This window comes from Vipera ursinii (assembly GCF_947247035.1).
Source record: "Vipera ursinii genome assembly, chromosome: 4".
Taxonomy (NCBI): domain Eukaryota; kingdom Metazoa; phylum Chordata; class Lepidosauria; order Squamata; family Viperidae; genus Vipera; species Vipera ursinii.
Genome location: NC_139514.1, coordinates 84632038 through 84654142, shown reverse-complemented (window position 1 = coordinate 84654142; position 22105 = coordinate 84632038). Strand labels below are relative to the sequence as shown.

Sequence of the window (22105 nt, the reverse complement as noted above, 5' to 3'; positions counted from 1 at the left end):
TATTTTGCTTTAATATTTTTAAATGCAAGTCTTATAGACAGGTCTTTTTCCCAATTAATGATGATATAAAAAAATTGAAAGGTCATGAAAAAGTAGTTTGTGTCTCCTTCTTACCATTGTGTGGTTTATTTTTTGTTAAATGGCACATATTTCTAGACACGTAATGTCAGGACCCACCCCAAACCACGTCTTAGGAAGACAAAAACTCTTGGAGTCAGGTTTTTAGTCCAAAAGAAATCTTTACTATGACATGCTCGGTTGTAGGAAATGAGACAGGGCTTAATATTTCCACGATGTAAACCCTTATAAAGAGTTCCCGGTTTAACCCCCCTTAATCCCCATTTGGTCAGTCCCCCCCATCCTTCCTCTCGTATCATCCATCTCCTGGGAAAGAGGAAGTTAGGACCCTTTTGTTTATTGCTGTCTACCGTGACAAAAACCAGATGCTAGCTCCCCCTTTTGTTTCCCCAGTTCAAAAGGCTTCTCCTTTCCTTTGAAATGCCTATTGCCGGTTCAATACACATCTATCCTCTTCTCTTCGGGAGATGACAGAATCCATGGGATAATGTTTGAAACATTCCATTTATGAATATGATATAAATGGATTCTGACAGTCCGCTCTCCTTAGAAGAAAGATGTGTCCATCTGTAGGGGGAGAAAAGAAAAGAGAAGAAAAAATAACGTGTAAATGTTAACTTGGTTTGTTTGGATATTCTGTATGAAATCTCTTAAGCAGCTTTGGTGCTTTAATGTGGTGTTTGCTGACCCATTCATTTTCTGAGGAGGGGAGGTGTTTCCAAGCCACTAGATATTGAGTTGTTCCATGATGTCTCCTGGAATCCAGAATTTCCTTCACCTCGAAATGTTGTTCTCCTTCCACCATGATGGGAGGTGGTGGTGGTGGAATTTTTGTTCGTAAGGGAGATTGTTGTTCTCTCTTTATTAGACTGCAGTGAAAGATTGGGTGTATTCGTCTAAGATTTTTAGGTAGTTCTAATTCAACTGTTACTGGGTTTATGATTCTTTTAATTGGAAAAGGTCCAATGTATTTTGGTCCTAGTTTTTTACAGGGTTGGAGAGACTTAAGGTATTTTGTAGACAGATATACCATCTCTCCCACCTTGAACGGTGTGGGATCAGATCTTTTCTTGTCTGCCTGTGTCTTGTGTGCTAATCTAGCCTCTGTTAATGCTTTTCTGACAATAGGCCAGGTGTATTGTAACTGAGCAATCCATTCCTTTAGTTCTGGAATTACCGGTTCTTTTGGAGTTAGATCAGGTATGGGGTTGAAGCTCTGGCCTGTGGCTACTTGGAAAGGAGTGTAACCTGTGCTGGAGTGAATTGCGTTGTTATATGCCACTTCTGCGAAAGGCAGCAGGTCTGTCCAATTGTTCTGCTGAAAATGTACATAACATCTTAAATATTGTTCAAGTACAGAGTTAGCCCTTTCCGTTTGACCATTACCCTGAGGGTGATGACTAGATGTCAGTCCTTGGGTGGTTCCTAACAGAGATAAAAATTCCTTCCAGAATGCTGAGGTAAATTGCACCCCCCTGTCAGATATGATGCGTTGTGGTGCTCCATGCAATCTGTAAATATGTTGTACAAAAAGTTTTGCTAATGTTTTTGCAGTAGGAATTTTTGGGCAAGGTATGAAATGGACTTGCTTAGAGAACAGATCAGTAACAGTCCAGATAACGGTGTTTCCGTTGCTTTCTGGTAGTTCCACAATAAAATCCATGGCTATTTCTTTCCATGGGGCTGAGGGATTCGCCACTGGTTGTAAACAGTCCTGGCGATTTCCCTTGTAACCTCTTGGCCATTGCGCAAATTTGACAGCTACCCACATAGCTTTCTATGTCCTTTTTCATAGATGGCCACCAAAATTGCCTTTTAGTTAAGTGTAAGGTTTTTACAAAGCCAAAGTGTCCTGCTGATTTTGTATCATGGCACAGTTGCATGAAATTGATTCTCTGTGTGGCAGGTATATATAGCTTCTCCCCCACCCACGGCAGTCCATCTTTAATTGTGCACACATGTTTATTTTTCTGGAACCATTCATCACTTTCCAAAGATTTCCTGAATTCTATTCCAGTTTGGCTATCTACCTTCGGCTTCATTTTTTCTTGTGCCCTGGTGGTGACTGGTGCTGCCAGTTGTTGTTCCGGTACAAGTGGTTTAAAGTCAGTAACTCTTGTGCTGTTATATTGGGGCATGCGGGATAATGCATCTGCCAGGAAGTTCTTTCCCCCCGGTAAGTGTTTGAGTGTGAAATTGAATCGGTGAAAGTGTTGGGACCAGCGGGCTTGCTTAGGAGTGAGCTTCCTGGGCGTTTTTAGTGCTTCTAAATTTTTGTGGTCAGTCCAGACTTGGAAAGGTATTTTATTTCCTTCCAAAAATTGACGCCAAGTTAATAATGACCACCTTAATGAGAATGCTTCCTTCTCCCATATTGGCCATCGTTGTTCAGTTTCTGTAAGTTTCCTGGATGTATATGCGCAAGGTTGCAACGCCCCCTCATCATTTTCTTGTAGTAATACGGCTCCGACTGCTACGTCGCTCGCATCTGCCTGTATTACAAAAGGTTTGTTGGGATCTGGGTGTTTAAGTACAGGTTCCGCAGAAAAGAGTCTCTTTAGCCTCTCAAATGCTGCTTGACATTCCATTGACCATTTCAGAGGCTGGCTGGGTTTCACGGGTGACCCCCCCCTTCGTTTTCAACAAATTTGTGAGGGGCATGGCTATTTGGCCAAATGCAGGGATGAATTGGCGGTAGAAATTTGCAAACCCCAGGAAACTTTGCAATTGCTTCCGTGTGCGGGGGGGTGCCCACTCTAGTACTGCCCTGACCTTCTCTGGGTCCATTTCGATGCCCTCTGGGGATATGCGATATCCCAGGTAGTCGATTTTTTCCTGATGAAATTCACACTTCGATAATTTAGCATATAAATGGGCAGCTCGCAATTTCTTCAGGACTGCTCTGACTAGTTTGATATGTTCCTCTTTGGTTTCTGTGAAGATAAGGATGTCATCGAGGTAAACCAGGACCCCCTTATATAGGTGCTCTCTCAGTACGTCATTAATTAATTGCATAAAGACTGCGGGGGCCCCTTGCAGTCCAAATGGCAATACTTTGAATTGATAGCACCCCATTGGGCAGTTGAATGCAGTTTTCCATTCGTCTCCTTCCTTAATCCTAATACGGTAGTATGCTTCCCTCAGGTCTAGTTTGGTAAAAATCTTTCCTTTCGATAGGTGGGATAGCATATCCTTCATTAGGGGAAGGGGGTATAGATTACATTCACTAATTGTATTTAGGTTCCGGTAATCTACAACCAAACGAAAGGAACCATCCTTCTTCTCCCTGAACAGAACCGGGGCGGCTACTTTGGGTTTGGCGGGCTCAATAAATCCTCTTTCTAAGTTTTTCTTTATGAATCTTTCCATTTCTGCCATTTCCCTTGGGCTCATGGCATACATCCTGGGTTTTGGGAGTTTTGCCCCAGGTTTGAATTCTATGGTGCAGTCTGTGGGGCGGTGGGGGGGGAGCTCATCTGCTCTTTCCTCACTGAAAACCTCAGCCAGGTCCCTGTATTCCTCCGGTATCTCTGTTAGCCCCTTCTCTTCCCCCACTGCTGCTTTTTCCTCCCTCTGGGTTGGGGGGGTGTTTGGGGGTTTTACGTTTTCCTGTTCCCCTTTTGGGAAGTTGAGTTCTGCAGTCCTCCAGTTTATCCCGGGGTTCCATTTCTTCAGCCATTCCAGTCCTAAAATCATTGGGCATGCCATGCCTGGGGCCACTATAAATGTTATGTCTTCCTCATGGGACCCCAGGGACATGTGGAGTGGTAGAGTGGCTAGGGTAGCTGGTCCCCCCCCTGCTATAGACCCGTCTAATTGACTGAAGGAGATTGGTTGTTTTAGCCTCCTCACTGGGATGCTCAGTTCCTCCACCAGCGTTGGGCTGATGAGGCAGCGGATGCAGCCAGAGTCTATCAAAGCTTTTATTTCATTGCCTTTTGGTGCAGAGGAAGCTAATATAGTTACTGTCTTAAGTATGGGTGGAAGAGGTCCACTTACCAAAGGTTCTCCCTCTGAGCTGTCTTCCGAGGTGTCCACCGCCCCTGCAGTGTAGGCCGGAGTCCAATCCCAGGTTTTGGCAGAAATTGTGGACTCTACAGCCTCTGTCCCCTTCATGGAAGATTCTTTTGGGTTGCCTTGAGACTTCCCCAGCTTTTTGGAAGATGGTGCCTCTGTTTTGCGTGGAGGGGCTTTCGAACGACATTCTGCAGCACGGTGGCCCTCTCTCCCGCAATTGAAACATCCCTTTGATTTTTTAGCCGTGGCCGGTGGGTTTTCCCCCTCACGTGATTGCTCGAGTGGCGGGCGGCCCCATGGTTTTCCTCTGCGTTGTCTTTTCAATAGGTCTATTTCCACTTCCTCTGCCAGGACATACCAGTCATCGAGATGGTAGGGGTCTCCCCGAGGCAGGCAAGCGTCATACAGGTCGTAGTTTAGACCGTCTTTGAAATGGCTGAGGAGGATGTCTTCTGGCCAGTTCAGCTTGCTGGCGATGGCTCGGAATTCTTGGGTATATTCGGCCACTGTTCTCCTGCCCTGCCTCACCGTCTTGATTCTCTCCCGGGCCTTCCGGTCAGCCAAAGGGTCCTCAAATCGTCGCCTCAAGGATGACATGAATCGGTTGAAGTCGTTGAGTTCTGGGGCGTTGGAGTCATGCAGGTTCACCACCCAGTCTGCGGCCGTCCCGTCCAGGGCAGATTGCACAATTCGGATGCGTGTTTTGTCACTGGGGATGTCCCTTCCGTACTCTTCCATGTAGCTGAGGACTTGGGTTAGGAAAAATCCCAGTCGTGATGGCTCCCCCTTGAATTTTGCTTCCAGGGGTGGGAATCTTTGGCTGGATCGTTGTCTGCGCCGCAGAGTGTATCGCTCCTCATCTCGATCCCCATCTGTGGGTCTGGGGGGGTGGGTACCGCTGAGTCAGCGGCTCCTGTTCCATTGGACGGCCCTGGGGTTTCAGGTGTTGGATCCCTTCCGTTACCCCTCCAGTTGCGACCCCAGGTGTTGTGTCGGTTGCGGTTTCCAGCTCTCTCCTCCCTTAGTGAGCTCAGGGTTGTTTTCATCAAGTCAATAGCTTTTTCCAGAATCCGCTCTTCCTCACTGGCGTGCAGGGAGTTCTCCATCTCTTGTTTCCATTCCGGTTGGTGGTCGCTCCGTCTCAGGGTCACTTCTCTCGAAGCCTTTTCCCACTCACTTTTCCTTCCAACGCCCATCGACCACCGGGGTTTTTGTTCGTGCTGCTCCGCCGTTTCCTCCCAGGAGGAATATGATGCCTCAGTTTCCCAATGTTTCTGGGAGTTCGGCTGGGGGGAAGGCTCCTTCTCCGTGGGGCTTTCTTCCCTTCTTGCTTCATCGTCAGACATCATATTTATTTGCAAAATCCCCCGGTAAGGTTCTTCTTCCCGGGTTGACTTTCGTTGCAAGCCCTGTCTAATGTCAGGACCCACCCCAAACCACGTCTTAGGAAGACAAAAACTCTTGGAGTCAGGTTTTTAGTCCAAAAGAAATCTTTACTATGACATGCTCGGTTGTAGGAAATGAGACAGGGCTTAATATTTCCACGATGTAAACCCTTATAAAGAGTTCCCGGTTTAACCCCCCTTAATCCCCATTTGGTCAGTCCCCCCCATCCTTCCTCTCGTATCATCCATCTCCTGGGAAAGAGGAAGTTAGGACCCTTTTGTTTATTGCTGTCTACCGTGACAAAAACCAGATGCTAGCTCCCCCTTTTGTTTCCCCAGTTCAAAAGGCTTCTCCTTTCCTTTGAAATGCCTATTGCCGGTTCAATACACATCTATCCTCTTCTCTTCGGGAGATGACAGAATCCATGGGATAATGTTTGAAACATTCCATTTATGAATATGATATAAATGGATTCTGACACGTAACCTGCAAAATTTCAGAATATTAAGAGCAGAGATAAGAGAGTTATGATGAATTTATAGTTTTTGCCTTGTTTCCCAAATAACAGATGACACTAAGCTGGCAGGAATAGCCAACACCCCAGAAGACAAGCTCAGGATCCAAAAAGATCTTGACAGACTTGAACAGTGGGCCCTATCCAACAAATGAAATTTAATGTGGAAAAAAGGAAGGTTTTACACCTGGGCAGGAAAAACAAAAGGTACAAGTACAGATTAGGCAAAACCTGGCTCAAAAACAGTAACTGTGAGAGGGACCTTGGAGTCCTAAATATGAGCCAGCAGTGTGTGGCAGGAGCCAAAAATGCTAATACAATCCTTGGTTGTATAAACAGAAGCTTAGAATCAAAATCACCTGACGTATTATTACAGCTTTGTAAAAAGCTTAGTAAGGCCACACCTGAATACTTCATCCAGTTTTGGTCACCACATTACAACAAGATGTTGAGACTTTGGAAAAAATGCAAAGAAGAGCAACTAAGATGATTAAAGACCTGGAGATTAAAACATATGAAGAACAATTGCAGAATTTAGGTATGGTGAGTCTAGAGAAAAGAAGGACTAGGGAGGACATGATAGAATAGAATAGAGTTCTTTATTGGCCAAGTGTGGTTGGACACACAAGGAATTTGTCTCTGGTGCATAAGCTCTCAGTGTACATACAAGTAATAGTAATAATCATGATTATAAACAACATGAAAATACATTCATCATAAGTCATAAGATGCAACACTTCATCATAAGTCATAAGATGCAACACTTAGTGATAATTATAGAGTACTAGCTAAGCAAACAACATAAATGATACTAGGATACTAAAAACACTATAAATTGTAAGATACAAGCAACAATTATATTCAGATAAGGATAGGTAATAGGAAGCATGAGTATCATAGTAATACAGCTTTACTAAGTATTTTGACAGTGTTGTAGGAATTAATTGTTACGCAGACTGATGGCATGGGGGAAAAAACTGTACTTACGTCTAGTTCTTGTGTGCAATGCCTTATAGCATCGTCTTGAGGGAAGAAGTTGAAATAGTTTATGTAGGATGTGAGGGATCTGTAGATATTTTCACAGCCCTATTTCTTGCTCGTGCAGTACACAGGTCCTCAATGGAAGGCAGGCTGGTAGCAATTTTTTCCCCTGCAGTTCTAACTATCAGTTGAAGTCTGTGTCTATCTTGTTTGGTTCCAGTTCTAAACCAGACAGTTATAAAGGTGCAATTGACAGACTCAATAATTCCTTGTAGAACGTATCAGCAGCTCCTTGGGCAGTCTGAGCTTTCTGAGTTGGAGCAGGAAGAACATTCTTTGTTGTGCTTTTTAATGATATTTTTGATGTTAGGTGTCTATGTTAAATCTTGAGATATTATAGAACCTAGAAACTTGAAGGTTGATACTGTGTTGTCTAGTATTGTAAGAGGTGTTAGAACTATAGGGTTTCTCCTAATCTACTATCATTTCACAATTTTGAGTGTGTTCAGTTCAAGATTGTTCTGGCTGCACCACAAGGCTAGTTGTTCAACTTCCTGCTTCTATGCTGATTTGTCATCTTGAATGAGGCCAATCACTGTTGTATCATCTGCAAAATTCAGTACTTCAACAGAGGGATCTTTTGAGATGCAGTCATTGGTATATATTTTAAAGAGTTTTACAAAAACAAGATTTTACAATATATCCCCAAATCCCCCCCACCCCAAACCCTCCCACTCCCCCCCCACTTCCCAGAGCTAAATACAGGATTATAGTTATAATAATCATATTCTAAATAAAAATTATGCATAATATACAATTAACCAAATTCATAATGTGCTTTAACTCCCCTTTAACATAACTACATACAAAGCACCAACACTAAGATCAATAACAATATCCCTCTAAAATCTACTCATAAGCTAAATGGAACTTTTTAGTCCCATATTTATTCTGAATATAGTCTATCCATCTCCTCCAAACTGAAATATATCTTTCCTGTGAATGATCTTTCAAGTAAGCAGAAATCTTAGACATTTCTGCAAGATTCGAAACTTTAAACACCCATTCTTCTATAGTAGGCAAACTATCCTTCTTCCAATATTGTCCCACCAGTAACCGTGCTGCTGTTATCATATTCAACATCAAATTGGTTTCTTTAACATCACAATCTACAACAATACCCAATAAAAACAATTGCGGAGAAAACTTTATGTTTCTCTTAAAAATCTTTTGAATGTTCCACCAAATTTTAATCCAAAAAGCTTTTATATTTCTACAAGTCCACTACATATGAAAATAGGTGGCTTCTAAACTACCACATCTCCAACATTTAGACTGTAAATTAGAATACATGTTAGACAACTTCTTGGGATCCAGATGCCATCTATAAAACATTTTATAAAAATTTTCTCTTAAGTTTTGAGCCTGAGTAAATTTAACATTTCTGACCCAAATTATCTCCCAAGTGTCCAGCGAAATTGGTTCCTGAATATTTTGTGCCCACTTTATCATACAATCTTTAACTAATTCCATTTCCGAATCCAATTCAATTAAAGCATTATATATCCTCTTTATATGTGCACAATTTAAGTCTCTAATTTGTTTTACTAAATTTTGATCTATAATTGTGATGCCAACCTTTTGATCTAACTTCCACCTAGCTTTCAATTGAGATTCAGTCATTGGTATATAGAGATAAGAGAAGTGGAGAGAGCACACAGCCCTGGCGAGCCCCTGTGCTAATTGTACAGGTATCTGGTGTGATTTTGCTAGCTTCATTTGGCTGCTTCCTATCTGTTAAAAAACGTATAATCCACTTATAGGTGTGGTCAGGAATGGCTAGCTGATTTAGTTTAGTGAGAAGATTATCTGGAATGATGGTATTGAATGCATAGGTCTTTGGAGATTCAAGATGTTGTAGGATGTAGTGCAGAGCCATATTAACAGCATTATCTGCCAATCTATTTGCTCGCTAAGCAAATTACAAGGGGTCTAACAGTGGATCCGTGATGGTTTTCAGGTGGGCCAGCACTAATCTTTCAAAGGTTTTCATAACTATGGATGTCAGAGCAACCAGTCTGTAGTCATTCAGTTCTTTGATGGAGGGTTTCTTTGGCACTGGGATGATAGTAGAGCATTTGAAGCAAGAAGGAACATAGCATATCTCTAGTGATTCATTAAAGATGCGGGTGAAGATGGGGGCCAATTGGTCAGCACAAGCTTTCAAGCAAGAAGGAGTTATCTTGTCTGGGCCTGGTGCTTTTCCAGGCTTTTGTCTGTGAAATAGACCTTGCACATCATTTTTTGTTATTACCAGAGGTGGTGGATCCAAGGAGATGGGGTCAGTTGTAGGAGGTATAGCTGTTGTTGGTGTATCTGAGATGAAGATGGTGGAGATATGTGACTGGTTTCCTCTCAAACCTACAGTAAAACACATTCAGGTCGTCTGCCAGTTGTCGATTTCCTTTAGCATGAAGAGGAGGTTTGCTGTAATCAGTGATATTTTTGAGAGTTTTCCACATATTTGCTGGTTCATTTGTTGTGAACTGATTCCTTAGCTTTTCAGAGTAGCTTCTTTTGCTGCTCTGATCTCCCTTGTTAATACATTTGTGGCCTGATTGTACAGCATTCTATCTTTTTTCCTATAGGCTTCCTCTTTGGCACGATGTAGTTGCTTGAGTTTATCTATGAAACAAGGCTTATTGTTGCTGTATATTTACAAGTTCCTGGTTGGCACTGATACTGATAGCAGTATTCCAGTATTTGAGAGGCTGCCACAAGGAGGAGGGGGTCTATTTTCCAAAGCACTAGAAGGCAAGACAAGAAACAGTGGATAGAAACTAATCAACGAGAGAAGCAACTTGGAATTAAGGAAAAACTTCCTAACAGTAAGGACAATTAACCAGTGGAACAGCTTGCCTTTAGACATTGTGGGTGCTTCATCACTGGAGGTTTTTAAGAAGAGACTGGACAGCCACTTGTCTGAAATGGTATAGAGTCTCTTGCTTGACCAGGGGGCTGGACTAGAAGACCTCCAACGTCCCTTCCAGCTCTATTCTGATTCTGAAATATATGGCAAATACAATGTAATAGGGTTAGTTGATGGATATTTAATAACAAAGATAGTAAAACCAGATATAAGATAAATCTGAAAGTGACTCTAGAAGCTAATTCCATAAATTATGAATCATGATCAATTTATTCTCCAAAGCACCTGAAAGCAGGACAAGAAGCAATGGATGGAAACTAGTCAAGGAGATAAGCAACCTAGAACTAAGGAGACTTCCTGACAGTTAGAACAATTAACCAGTGGAACAACCTGCCTCCAGAAGTGGTGAATGCTCCAACACTGGAAGTTTTTAAGAAGAGACTGGACAGCCATTTGTCTGAAATGGTATAGGGTTTCCTGCCTGAGCAGGTGGTTGGACTAGATGACCTCCAATGTCCCTTCCAACATCATCATCATCATCATCATACTAGTAATGGTGTTTAAAGCCCTACATGGCAGGGGTCCGGAGTACCTTAGGGAACACCTGCTGCCGGCATCAACTTCCCTCCGCCCTGTGCGTTCCCACAGAGAGGGCCTCCTCAGGGTGCCACCGGTCAGAGAATGTCGATTGGTGGCCCCCAGGGGGAGATCCTTCTCTGTGGGCGCCCCGGAACTATGGAATCAGTTACTGGTTGAGCTCCGGACGGCGCCCGATCTTCGCTCCTTTCGCCACGATCTAAAAACATACTTGTTCGAACAAGCCGGCCTGGCCTGATGGGGGATTGGTGGGGTTTTTACTGTATTTTATTGGGGTTTTACTATGTATTAATTGTTTTTAGTGGGCATGTATTTAATCATTTTTTAACTTTTGTAATTCTGTGGTTTTTTATTCTTGCCCTGTTCACCGCCCTGAGTCCTTCGGGAGAAGGGCGGTATAGAAATATTAATAAATTAAATTAAATTAAATTAAATCATCATCATTATATTATTATTATTATTATTATTATTATTATTATTATTATATTTCTTTTACTTCTATTGGTATTTTGAGTCTTTCTGAAAAAACATAAGGGCTAATAAGAATTTGGGTTGCTAAGAGCAGCATACAATTTTGCTTACATTTGTTTATTACAGGAAACATCCAAGATCCAGATGAGCCAATCTTAGAATTTAGTTTAGGTAAGTAATTTTAAAATACTACTTTTATACTTGTTGCTTATATGAGGGTTAGTTTATGTACAGATTTAATAGTTATGTATAGCAAACCACATTTTATAAGATCCTGTGACACCTTAAAGCAGAGATATCACCCTGTCAACAAAAGTGCGTATAGTCAAGGCTATGGTCTTCCCAGTTGCAATGTATGGCAGTGAAAGTTGGACTATAAAAAAGGCTGAGGGCCAAAGAATTGAGGCCTTTGAACTGTGGTGCTGGAGAAGACTCCTGCGAGTCCCTTGGACTGCAAGGCGATCAAACCAGTCAGTCCTAGAGGAGATCAACCCTGACTGCTCTTTAGAAGGCTAGATCCTGAAGCTAAAACTCAAATACTTTGGCCACCTAATGAGAAGGAAGGACTCACTGGAGAAGAGCCTAATGCTGGGAAAGATTGAGGGCAATAGAAGAAGGGGACGACAGAGAATGAGGTGGCTGGATGGAGTCACTGAAGCAGTAGGCTTGAGCTTAAAGGGACTCCAGAAGATGGTAGAGGACAGGAAGGCCTGGAGGAACGTTGTCCATGGGGTCGCGATGGGTCGGACACGACTTCGCAGCTAACAACAACAACAAATGACACCTTCCTTAGCACTTTGTGATTTATCATTTTGGATTAATTTTGGTGATATATTATAAATATATCACCTTTCTAGGAAAACTGCCTGTTAAATTAAAACATTAAATAACCTAGCAAGAGCAGTGTAAAATATATGTCATAAATGTATCAAAATTAACGCAAACTGGGTAGCTTGTTATCCTAATAATATGTTTCTGCACACTACCATTTTTGATCAGTCTTCCTTTTTACACCTTTGTGTGAAATACGGCATCTGAACATACAGCCAGCACCAATTCTCTTTTTCTAATTAATCCTTGAAAGTTACCCAACTCTAAGTTATAATTAAAGTTTAATTGTAATAGCATTTTTCGCACTATTTGTTTCATACTCAGTATCTTCTATTTTTCTCTGTCTTCTTTTCACTTGCTCTTTATTTCAGGCAAAAGCCTAGTGTTGTGTGGTATAACATGTATAGCAATGACATCAATTATGATCAGTTATGATTCATTTTGTATTTAACAAGTGAAAAATTTTCATTTCTTGTATTATATTTGTGAAATGTAGTTCCTTCAGTGTGTACAAACAGTGCTGTTGATTTTCCACAGCTTGCAGTGAACTGTTAACTCCATCACTAGATAGGAAGCCAAATTGTTTTGTAGCAGTGAGTGTAACTACACCACCTCAGGCATTCTGGACAAAGCATGCTCAAACAGAAATTATTGAGGTAGGTTATACTGTTTTGCTGTCAGTAACCTGATTAAATTCAAGTGGTATCAATTTAACTTTACTAATTTTTTTGTTGTTTCCATTACAGGGCACAAACAACCCCATCTTTCTAAGCAGCATTGCCTTTTTTCAAGATTCTCTTATTAATCAGATGACACAAATTAAACTTTCCATATATGATGTAAAAGATAGATCTCAGGGAACTGTAAGTTTAAAAATGTCTTGTTGCTGTACATTTGAACCAAAGCATGCATGCTTTTGATTGTGGAGGCCCTGTCTAGGTTCTTTAAAGGCTGGCATTATTATAGTTACTAGCTATTATAAAGACAATAGTCTGAGCCTGGTTTTAAAGATTATGTTAAATATATTATTCCTTTGTTTAAAAATACATTCAAATTTCATCAAGAACCATACATTTGAATTAAATTGAAATCATCCCAGCTGCATTGTCGTTGACGTTCATTCTTAATTCTAATGCTAGGATGGCATTTTCTTTGGGGTTAGCAGGTGGGAAAGGATATCTCCAACCTTAATTTGCTAATGAATCTTAAATGCCCCTGCTTATTATCATTATTGAGTAAAAAAAAGAATGGTAGTATGCTGTATAATTAAATACAGTATATATACACAGTAGTTGGTGGGCTTTTTTAAAGGTGGAACTAAAGATTTCCTTGCTGTGACAGGAAGGAAGGGAATCTTTGGATCTGACTTCAGAAACATAATTGTAATGGACATTTAATGGTTCTTTCCTCTTCTCATTTTCATAAGTTGTCCCCATAAAGAAAAGAAAAAAATGTTTTTCCCTCTCTCAATCATATATATATATATATGTGTGTGTGTGTGTGTGTGTGTGTGTGTGTGAGTTAAATGTGAGTTGATATAATTTGCATTGGTTAGCAACACATAATCAAGAAGTAGCTGAATTGTGGAGTCATGCATTGATTATAAAAATGGAAAATGAAAGCCTGTTAAGTATTATTTGGTATAGATAACTATTACATACAACAATACATACCTATTAGGTATGTCATATGCTTGGACCCTGAACTCATCATTTAGATTCTAAATTATGATTATTACCAGGTTCTATGATTTGGCATGATTTCTGAATTGAGGGAGAACTGAGAGAGAAAGGGATTCCTCCATCAAATTATTAACAGTTGTACATGAAATATCAAAGCCAAGGAAATAGCCTTTCAAAACTAAAATTAAAAATGGTAATAATTTATTACTGAAATGTTTTTTTTTCTTCAGATGTATTTATTGGGTTCTGTGATATTCACTGTACAGGATCTACTTAAGGAGAAATGTCACAGGCTGCACTTAACACTGAGGTTAGTATTTAGCCTTGTTTCATATGAAAACAATCTGTATGCTAATTGAAGAAAGCCAGGCTATTAAATATTCTTTTTAATATGGTTTACCACTGACAAAATTATGAGTCTGAAGTTTTGGATTAGACTTGTTTTAACCAAGGATAAAATCGCATTCAAGAAATGGTGTTTTTATAAACAACAGAATTTTGAGGCCCAGAGCAAATCCAGTTTTACCATTTTCCACAACTGTATCTGTTAATCAGAGGGGCACTGTTGTGTCTTATGGAGCCTGATTGATTTATCCCAAGTAATTTGTACATTGTAGATCTGCTGAAAATGACCGTGTCGGGAACATTACAGCCATAGGATGGCAGATGGAAGAAAACACAGATGAAAGGCCTCCTGTGACCAGGTCTCCTGACACTATTAATGGAAGGGTGAGTTGGCTGTCTTTCTACCATGTATTTAACTCTTCTTATTCTTCCCACCCCATTCCTCAGAGTCAATTTTTTTCCTAAAACAGTTCAACCCTTTGTTGGATAAAAATATTGTGTTATGTATCTGAAAGGAAGAAACTTGTGTAAGGTTACCATCTCAATTCCAAAAGTGAAAATGAGAAAAAAAGCTTACTTGCTTTCCTTATTGTGTTTTCAATAATCTAAGACAACTTTTTCATGTTAGATGTAAATTATTGGTGATTTTTTTAAAAATTTTTTCCTTTCAGGCAAATACAATATATCTTAGGAACTGAGGAATCTTAGGCAGGGCACTTTGCAACACTGGTGATAGGAATCTGTTATTTGTCAAGTTTCTGAATTTCTAGTGTAGCACCACCCGAACAGGATGATTAGAAAAAGAGTAAAGCTCACGAAGTTCAGGTTCAGGCTTGTGCATCTCTGTATAAAGCTCTTTTCTATAGGTAACATGTAATGCTGCTCCACTGCCCAAAGTCCAAAGAAGTCATCTGTCATACTCTGGTTGAGGTTGTGGATTGTTGGTTAAAGCCAGTGTGGCAAGTGGAGCTTGCGGGTCACGCCTGGGACCACGACCACGACCTTGTCGTCCGCCTCTACCTCTGCCTCCTCTGGAATCTGTTCCTCTGGGCTGGTACGTGGTGGGCGCTGGAAATCGTTGGGGACAATCCTGGGTGGCATGTCCCACACGATTGCAGATGTAACATCTTGGCATCCTTGGAACGTAGGCTCTTTCATGGAAGGGACGCCTCGCTGGAGCTCTTGATGCAGGTGGTCCTCTCAAATGTGGCGCGGCTTGCATAAGTGCCTCTTCTTCGGTTAAAATTCTGCATACATGATCCACTGTGCGTTGAGCAATGGGCACTTGATTAATCTTGGTAATAGCATCTTTCCATTCATAGTTCAATGAGTTAATAATAATGCTGATCATTTGAAAGTCATCAATAGGGTAGCCATTTTCACCCAGTTGTCTTCTTATTCCTTTCATTTTAGTTAAATGTTCTCCAATATGTTCACCAGGTTTTAATCTAGAGCCATGTTACTCGGACAAAAGCAAACATGTAGACTCAATTGACGTAGGCCGATAACATGCTTCTAATTGAGTCCAAATTTGTTGAGCAGTTGCATCTTGTGAAAACGTAAGCTGCAATTCAGTGTCCATTGACATCAATAATGTTGTGCAAGCTTTATTATTCAAGTCCCATATATCAGAAGTCCATGGCTGGTTAGGAGGATTAAATACCATGCCATGAGTACCTTCTGTGTGAATTAAAAGTCCAACTTCACTGACCCATGCCCTGTAATTTTGTCCTGATCGCTTCAATTTTGAATCACCAGCCAGTGGTACAATAGAAGATGCCTGTTGAGGAACATGCATTTGAGGTCCTGGCTGTGCAGGTTGTGCCATCCGGACTTGACCTGCAGGAGGCACTGGTGGCGCCTGTGCCAAGAATTGGGGCAGATGCATTGGGACTGCCACTGGTACTGGTGCTGGCTGTGGCTGCATTTGAGCCACAATTCCGCCCTGGCCAGCAGGTGGCGCTGGTGCTTGAGCTGCAACATTAAGTTGGCCCGCAGTTGGCACTGGCCTTTGTATTTGAGAACCCAGTGGTAACTGCACTTGGGCTGACTTCTGCTGTGCTCTATCTGGGACAGGAACCTGAATAGTAGCAGTATTAATAGGAATTCTAACACCATCAGTTTGGAGCAATGATTGATGAATAGACATCTGTGTAAACGCAGATTGCATTTTTTGTAATTGCTCCTGTATTCCATATAATAAATCATTTCTATCTTGTAAAACAGATTCATCACCATATGGTGTTATAGCATTAGATTCAGGCATCACTGTAGCCTTATGTGCCCTTTGATCTTTCTGTTCCCCTTCGTCTAACATAACACCCACTGGTGGGTGTGGCTTTGGCTTGGAAGAAGAAGGCAATATGGCCGACTGGGCTTTGAATAAAAGCAGGGTCCCTCTCATGCTGCTTAATCATTGAGGAATATGCTTTAGCCTGTTAGAGCCTCTGTTCAAAAACCTCAATTCGTTCAAAAAAACTTTGAACAGCCTTCTCAGGCAGAGTTTGTTCAGGGGTATGAGGAGAATAATAAATTACATCCTGCCCATGTTTCACTGGTCTGGCACGGAACCACTCATATTCAGCATGAGCTTCTTGAGTGTGAAAACTTTCTGAGGTGGCTGCATGAAAGCTAATCAAATCAGAAGACGGGGTAACTGACCTTAAATCATCTTCTCCAAGACGCGTGGCAGAAGCAAATGAAATCTGTTCTTCGTCAAACTCCTTTCTGTCTTTTGTTGGTCTCGGCATTTTCAGTAAATTGAGCACAGTGTTCCTTCAGTCGCTGAACTAACTACTAAACGCTCTTATCAGCATCAAAAATAAACAAACCATCCTCTGCTACCGTTTCAGAAGAGTAATCAAACCCTATCAGAGGGCGATGAACCGTGGTTCATTTTGATGCATGATAAACAAAGAAAACCCGAAACATATATTCTACTATTAACCTTTTAATTACAAAGAAACTTGTAAAAACACAGAAAGACTCATGGCTACATGTCTATTTCACCAGAGAGCACAAAAAAGAGGAAAGAGAAAAGTAACTTTTGTTTTAGGCATGCGCACACAGTAGTAAACTGGCTGAACATGTGACACTCACCATGGTTACAATGATGATAACAAGACAGCTTGCAAAGTACAAACTATAACTTGCTTTGCTGAGAAAACAGAAAAACGCAGTGACACCCTTATTCTATCTCCTCTCTCTGATCTTTCCCCACTGAAACCTCTCCTTCTTTATTCCCCCCTCTCTGTCAGGCTTGCCCCACAGAAACCTTTCTCTTGCCTCTTCTCTCTCCGTCCGGCTTGCCCCACAGAAGCCTCTCTCTTTCCTCTTTCCTCTCTGTCCGGCTTGCCCCACCGAAAAGAATAAAAAATCCCAGCCAGTCTCCTCCCTCGCTCTCCCTCCGTCTGGCTTGCCCCAACCAAAAAGAATAAAATCAACCCAGCCAACTTCCTCCCTCACTCTCCCCCTGTCCAGCTTGCCCCACCAAAAAATCCCAATCCCCCAGCCAACCTCTTCCTTTTTAATCCCTCCCCCTCTTCTCCCCGCCTCTTCCCTTTTGCTTCCGGGCGGCATCCCGTTGCCAGCCCCAGTGGAGACCGCAGGAGCTCCAGACCTCAACGCTGAATCAGCAGAGGTCCAGAAGATCCCCCAGCCAGCGCCAACCCTGCCCCAGCTCCACTTTCTGCTACACTAGGTTGCATCTTCAGCTTGAGAATCTGACTTAAATATAAATCTTATAGCAATAGCACTTAGACTTATATACCACTACACAATACTTTACAGCCCTCTCTAAGTGGTTTACAGAGTCAGCAGATTGCCCCCAACAATCTGGGTCCTCATTTTACCAACCTCGGAAGGATGGAAGGCTGAGTCAACCTTGAGCCAGTGGGACTCAAACTGCCAAACTGCTGGCAGTCAGGAGTCAACAGAAGTAGCTGCAGTACTTCATTCTAACCACTAACGAGGGCTCTTATAAATGATGGTGCTTGATTACACTGTATTCGTAATTCATGTATTTTTCTGTTTGCTTTTTTTTCAGACTGTGCTACCAGTTGATGAAAGTTTGACAGAGTCCTTAGGAATCCGATCCAAATATGCTTCCTTACGAAGAGATGCACTATTAAAATCTGGTAAATAGCTTCTTGAATGGATGAGTATTCTTTATCTTAATTTGGCTTTTTCCAGTCCATCGTCATGCTTATTCTTCCATATATTATGTCAGTGTTTATGTACTCAGATTGACCAGACAAAGGATTCTGCCATTTGGCTTTGTGGAAAGAAGAGAATCAGTGAATATTAACATCATCAATGTTAGGGGGGTTGATCAGAGCTGACTTAGTGAAACAGAGTGAATACTGAAGAGGAAAAGCTCCAAGCTGCATTATTTTATGATTTTCAAATCTTTAATGGTGTGCTACATCACAAATTTAACTATATAAAAGCATTTAGATATGTCTACATCTGCATTATGATTATTCAGTTCATCTACATGCAGAAATGATTTAAATCATTGTTTGCATGCAGGCTTCTATTCTAAGTAATAATATTTTTCCAGGATTTCACTGAAATCTCTTAGATTAAAAAAAGGGGGGAGGGAGACAGCAGAGTTCAAGTTGTTGGTCTAGATTGCAATCCAGATGAAAATACGCATTGATCTACAGTACATCTGTCTATGCATAAGAGATCTGTGGGGTTTTTTGGTTGGCTGCAAGCTTTGTGCTGTTTTGAATCTAAGAAGTGCCCTGAACTTTAGGAGGCCATGAGGGTGCAAAAGAAGTTGCAAACTGAAAGAAACTGATCAGTAGTCTCTAATGTGCTTAAAGCTTAGCATCATCAGTGTTTCTGTCTTAAATATTATGTAATTAAACAGGCTTTCACATATTGTGAATGCACATAAGTCTGTGTTCTCTTTACATAGTAACAACTATCTCCAGCGTAGGTGTTGATTTTAGTTGTCCAATCTTCCTGTTTACTTTCAGTTATGGCTTCTTTTTAACTTGAAACATACTGGGCCTCTGGTATCAAACGCTGGTGCATGGATGGCAGAGTGAATAGAACTGTTCTTCAAACAATGAGTGTTCATAAGTCTACCTTTTGTCTCATCACTAAATGCATTACGCTAACTGAAAAACTGAGAAGACCTGAATATTGCAGTTTAAATATTCATTTGTATGGTCATACAGTACTTAATAATCTTTTCAATGTCAACTTGTGTGCATATTGTATCAAAACTCAACTTTCCCTTTCTGCTTTTTGTTGATAGGGATGTACCTTATAAGCTGTGTTTTTAATGTGCTTGGATGTGCTAAGTAGGTTTTAGCATTTCAAGGTTAATAGGGTTTCTGGCCTCTCTGAGCAGTTTGTTAAATTAATGTGTTAGGGGAATGGAGTTTGCATGGCCTAATTGCAATGAAGTACTTACTTAAGTGTTTTAATATTTTAGTGTTTGGAGGTGCCATTTGTCGGATGTATCGTTTTCCTACCACTGATGGCAACCATCTGAGGATTTTGGAGCAAATGGGAGAGAGTGTGCTCTCTTTACACATTCCCAGGCAATTTGTGAAATTGCTGCTAGAGGAAGATGCTGCAAGGTAAAAATCATTGCAATAAAGTTTTAACTGTTGGTGCTAATAAGGAAATACAATATTAAGGCAAACAATTCAGCTTTGTACAATGTCTACAGTTATTAGGTGACATCTTTCTTTTATTTCTTTTCCTGATTGTGTCTATAAATATTTAACCATGCCTGTAATTAATTTGTAGGCTAGAAAATAATGAAGCACAATTACTTGTTTATTCTATAGTGTTACAGGATAGAAAAGGCAATGATGGCTCTGGTTTATGACATTTGATGGAACCTTGTTGGGAGTAGTATTGGATCTTTTAATGGTATTTAATACCATTGATACCATTGACCTTGGTATCCTTTGGATTGCTTTCAGAGTTGTAAACTGAGGGCACCATTTTGTGATTGTTTTGTTCCTACCTCAATGGTGGCTAACAATCCATAGTCATGGGAATCACTTTTTGAGTCCTTGCAAACTGTAGTGTTGAGAATTTTAGTGTTCTTATTTCTCCACGTTAATTAATATATACATGAGACTGACTGGAGAAATCAGTTATGATTCAGAGATCAGAGTTATGATCCAGGTCATCAGTATGGAGCTGATACCCAGTTTTATATTACCCATCAAGCTGAGCCAAAGATGTTGTAAAACTGGTACCTGAGGTTGGTGAGGGTGTGGATGGGAAAAACAAGACTGGATTAAATCTCACCAAGTCAAAGCTTCTCTAGTCATCATTAATGTTGTTATTTGAATTTTATATCCTTTAAAAAATGTTTGATTTGTTATTCACCTCCCAACCAATGTCCTCTAGGAATAGGCATGTTGTAAATATTGTGAAATAAATGAAAAAAATAATAGGATGTATGTTGCACTCTTCCAGATTTTGCAGCTGCAACTACTATTGTTGTTGTTTAGGCAAATATGTGTTGTTTCAGTTAGCATAGGTACAGGCTGGCACTTATAGCAGTAGCAATAGCAATAATATTTAGACTCATATACCACTTAACAGTGCTTTAGAGCCCTCTGTAAGCGCTTTTCAGAATCAGCATATTGCCCTCAACAATCTGTTTCCTCATTTTACTGACCTCAAAGGATGGAAGGCTGAGTCAACCTTTATCGGTGAGAATCAAAGTGCTGGCAGCTGGCAGTCAGCAGACGTAGCTTGTAGTACTGCATTCTGACCACTGCACTACCATGTACTCTTGTCATCCACAAGGAGACCCACAGCCTGAGAGGTTTAATCGTACCCTTCTTGACGTGCTGGGGATGCTGACTGCAGAACAGAAGCAACATTGGACACAGCATATTTCCACCGCTGTACATGCATATAACAGCAAAAAAATGATGCCACTGGGTATTCTCCATATAGTCTGATGTTTGGTAGGGAGGCTCGACTACCAGTAGATATAGCATTTGGCATTTCAATGGATGAGATCTCATTTAGGTCACATCACAATTATGTAGATAGGCTGAGGAAGAACTTGAAGATGGCATATGAAAAGGCTTCAGTCATTGCAGGGGTCCAGGAGCAGAGAAATAAAAGGAACTATGAGGGAAGGGAAGGGTTCAGGATTTGCAATCTGGCAAGCAACTATTACTGAGGAATCTGGGCCTTCCTGGGAAGCATAAACTGGCAGATCGATGAGGCTCTCAGCTGTACATTGTCAGCAAGAAGTTACAGGGATTGCTAGTATATTGGATTTGACCAGAGCTCAGGGCCATTGAAAGCATGACATCGAAACCATTTATTGCCTTTAAATGAGGCAACACGAGTCCCCCAGCCAGTTGTTGCAAAAACAACTCAACCTTGCTCAATAGGGAGGACACCAGAAACCTGGGCACAACCCGATCCACCCATGGAAGGAGAAAAGGAGGATTCTGAAGAAGAGAGCTGTATGGGCTGGTTGTGGTCATGGGAAGATATTGGAGCCCCCCCTGCATTAGATGTTGAGGTGAGGCTTGAACAGCTGAGACCAAATGCCCCTGAGGCGATACTTAAAGCTTGGGAATGGGGGGGAAGCCCTTAGAGAATCTGAGGCAGATGAGCAGTCTGGGGAGCTGTCGGGACAAGAGGAAGTACTGTTAGCTCCAGAGGCCCCAGGGCTAGAGGAGGCTACAGAGATAGACCCAGTTATTCCACCTGCTACACAACTGCCAGAGTTAGATCATGGGCCTCCAGTCCCGGAGACTCTTGGAGGTGGAAAATCATGGGAGTATGACCCTCATATTATCGCCGAGCCCAAAGTACAGAGACCAAGAAGGGTGATACACCCAATTAAAAGACTGACATACGATGCCCTAGGGCTTAGGCCAGAGCACAGAAGAAGTAATACTCACTGCCAGGCAAAATTCTGATACCTCAGATTCTCTGTAATTATCTTTCTTACTCTTTGAGGGACCAAAGAATTTTGGGGGGGAGTGTGTTGGAGTGTTTGGCAATTTCTATTTGGCTGATGGCTGATGTCTCATGTTAGATTCTATTGCTCTGCTATTGTTAGCTGTACGTTTTGCTGCAAGAGATTTTGAAGTATTTTTTTCCTGGGTGGATTTTGCCTGTAGCATTCCTTTACTTATGAATGGAGCCATTTGGGGAGGCTGCCTTAGTCGGTAGCCAGTACTTAATACTTTTTTTTTCTTTCTTAAGTGCTGGCTGCTGGCTCCTTAATTTTCCTTTCTAGCCAGTAGCTAATTCTTAAAGGGG

At 41.3% G+C, this 22105-nt stretch overlaps 1 protein-coding gene across 5 annotated transcripts in view; it reads left to right on the top strand.

Annotated features, from left to right (window-relative positions):
• Positions 1-22105, top strand: part of INPP4A (inositol polyphosphate-4-phosphatase type I A) — a 127354-nt gene that overhangs the window by 42443 nt on the left and 62806 nt on the right. For all 5 annotated transcript variants that reach the window (XM_083362477.1, XM_083362475.1, XM_083362474.1 and 2 more), the window contains 7 exons: positions 11100-11144; positions 12342-12460; positions 12551-12667; positions 13717-13796; positions 14104-14215; positions 17877-17967; positions 19281-19428. In XM_083362477.1, coding sequence (XP_083218603.1) covers positions 11100-11144; positions 12342-12460; positions 12551-12667; positions 13717-13796; positions 14104-14215; positions 17877-17967; positions 19281-19428 — 712 coding nt within the window. The remainder of the gene's footprint in view (positions 1-11099; positions 11145-12341; positions 12461-12550; positions 12668-13716; positions 13797-14103; positions 14216-17876; positions 17968-19280; positions 19429-22105) is intronic.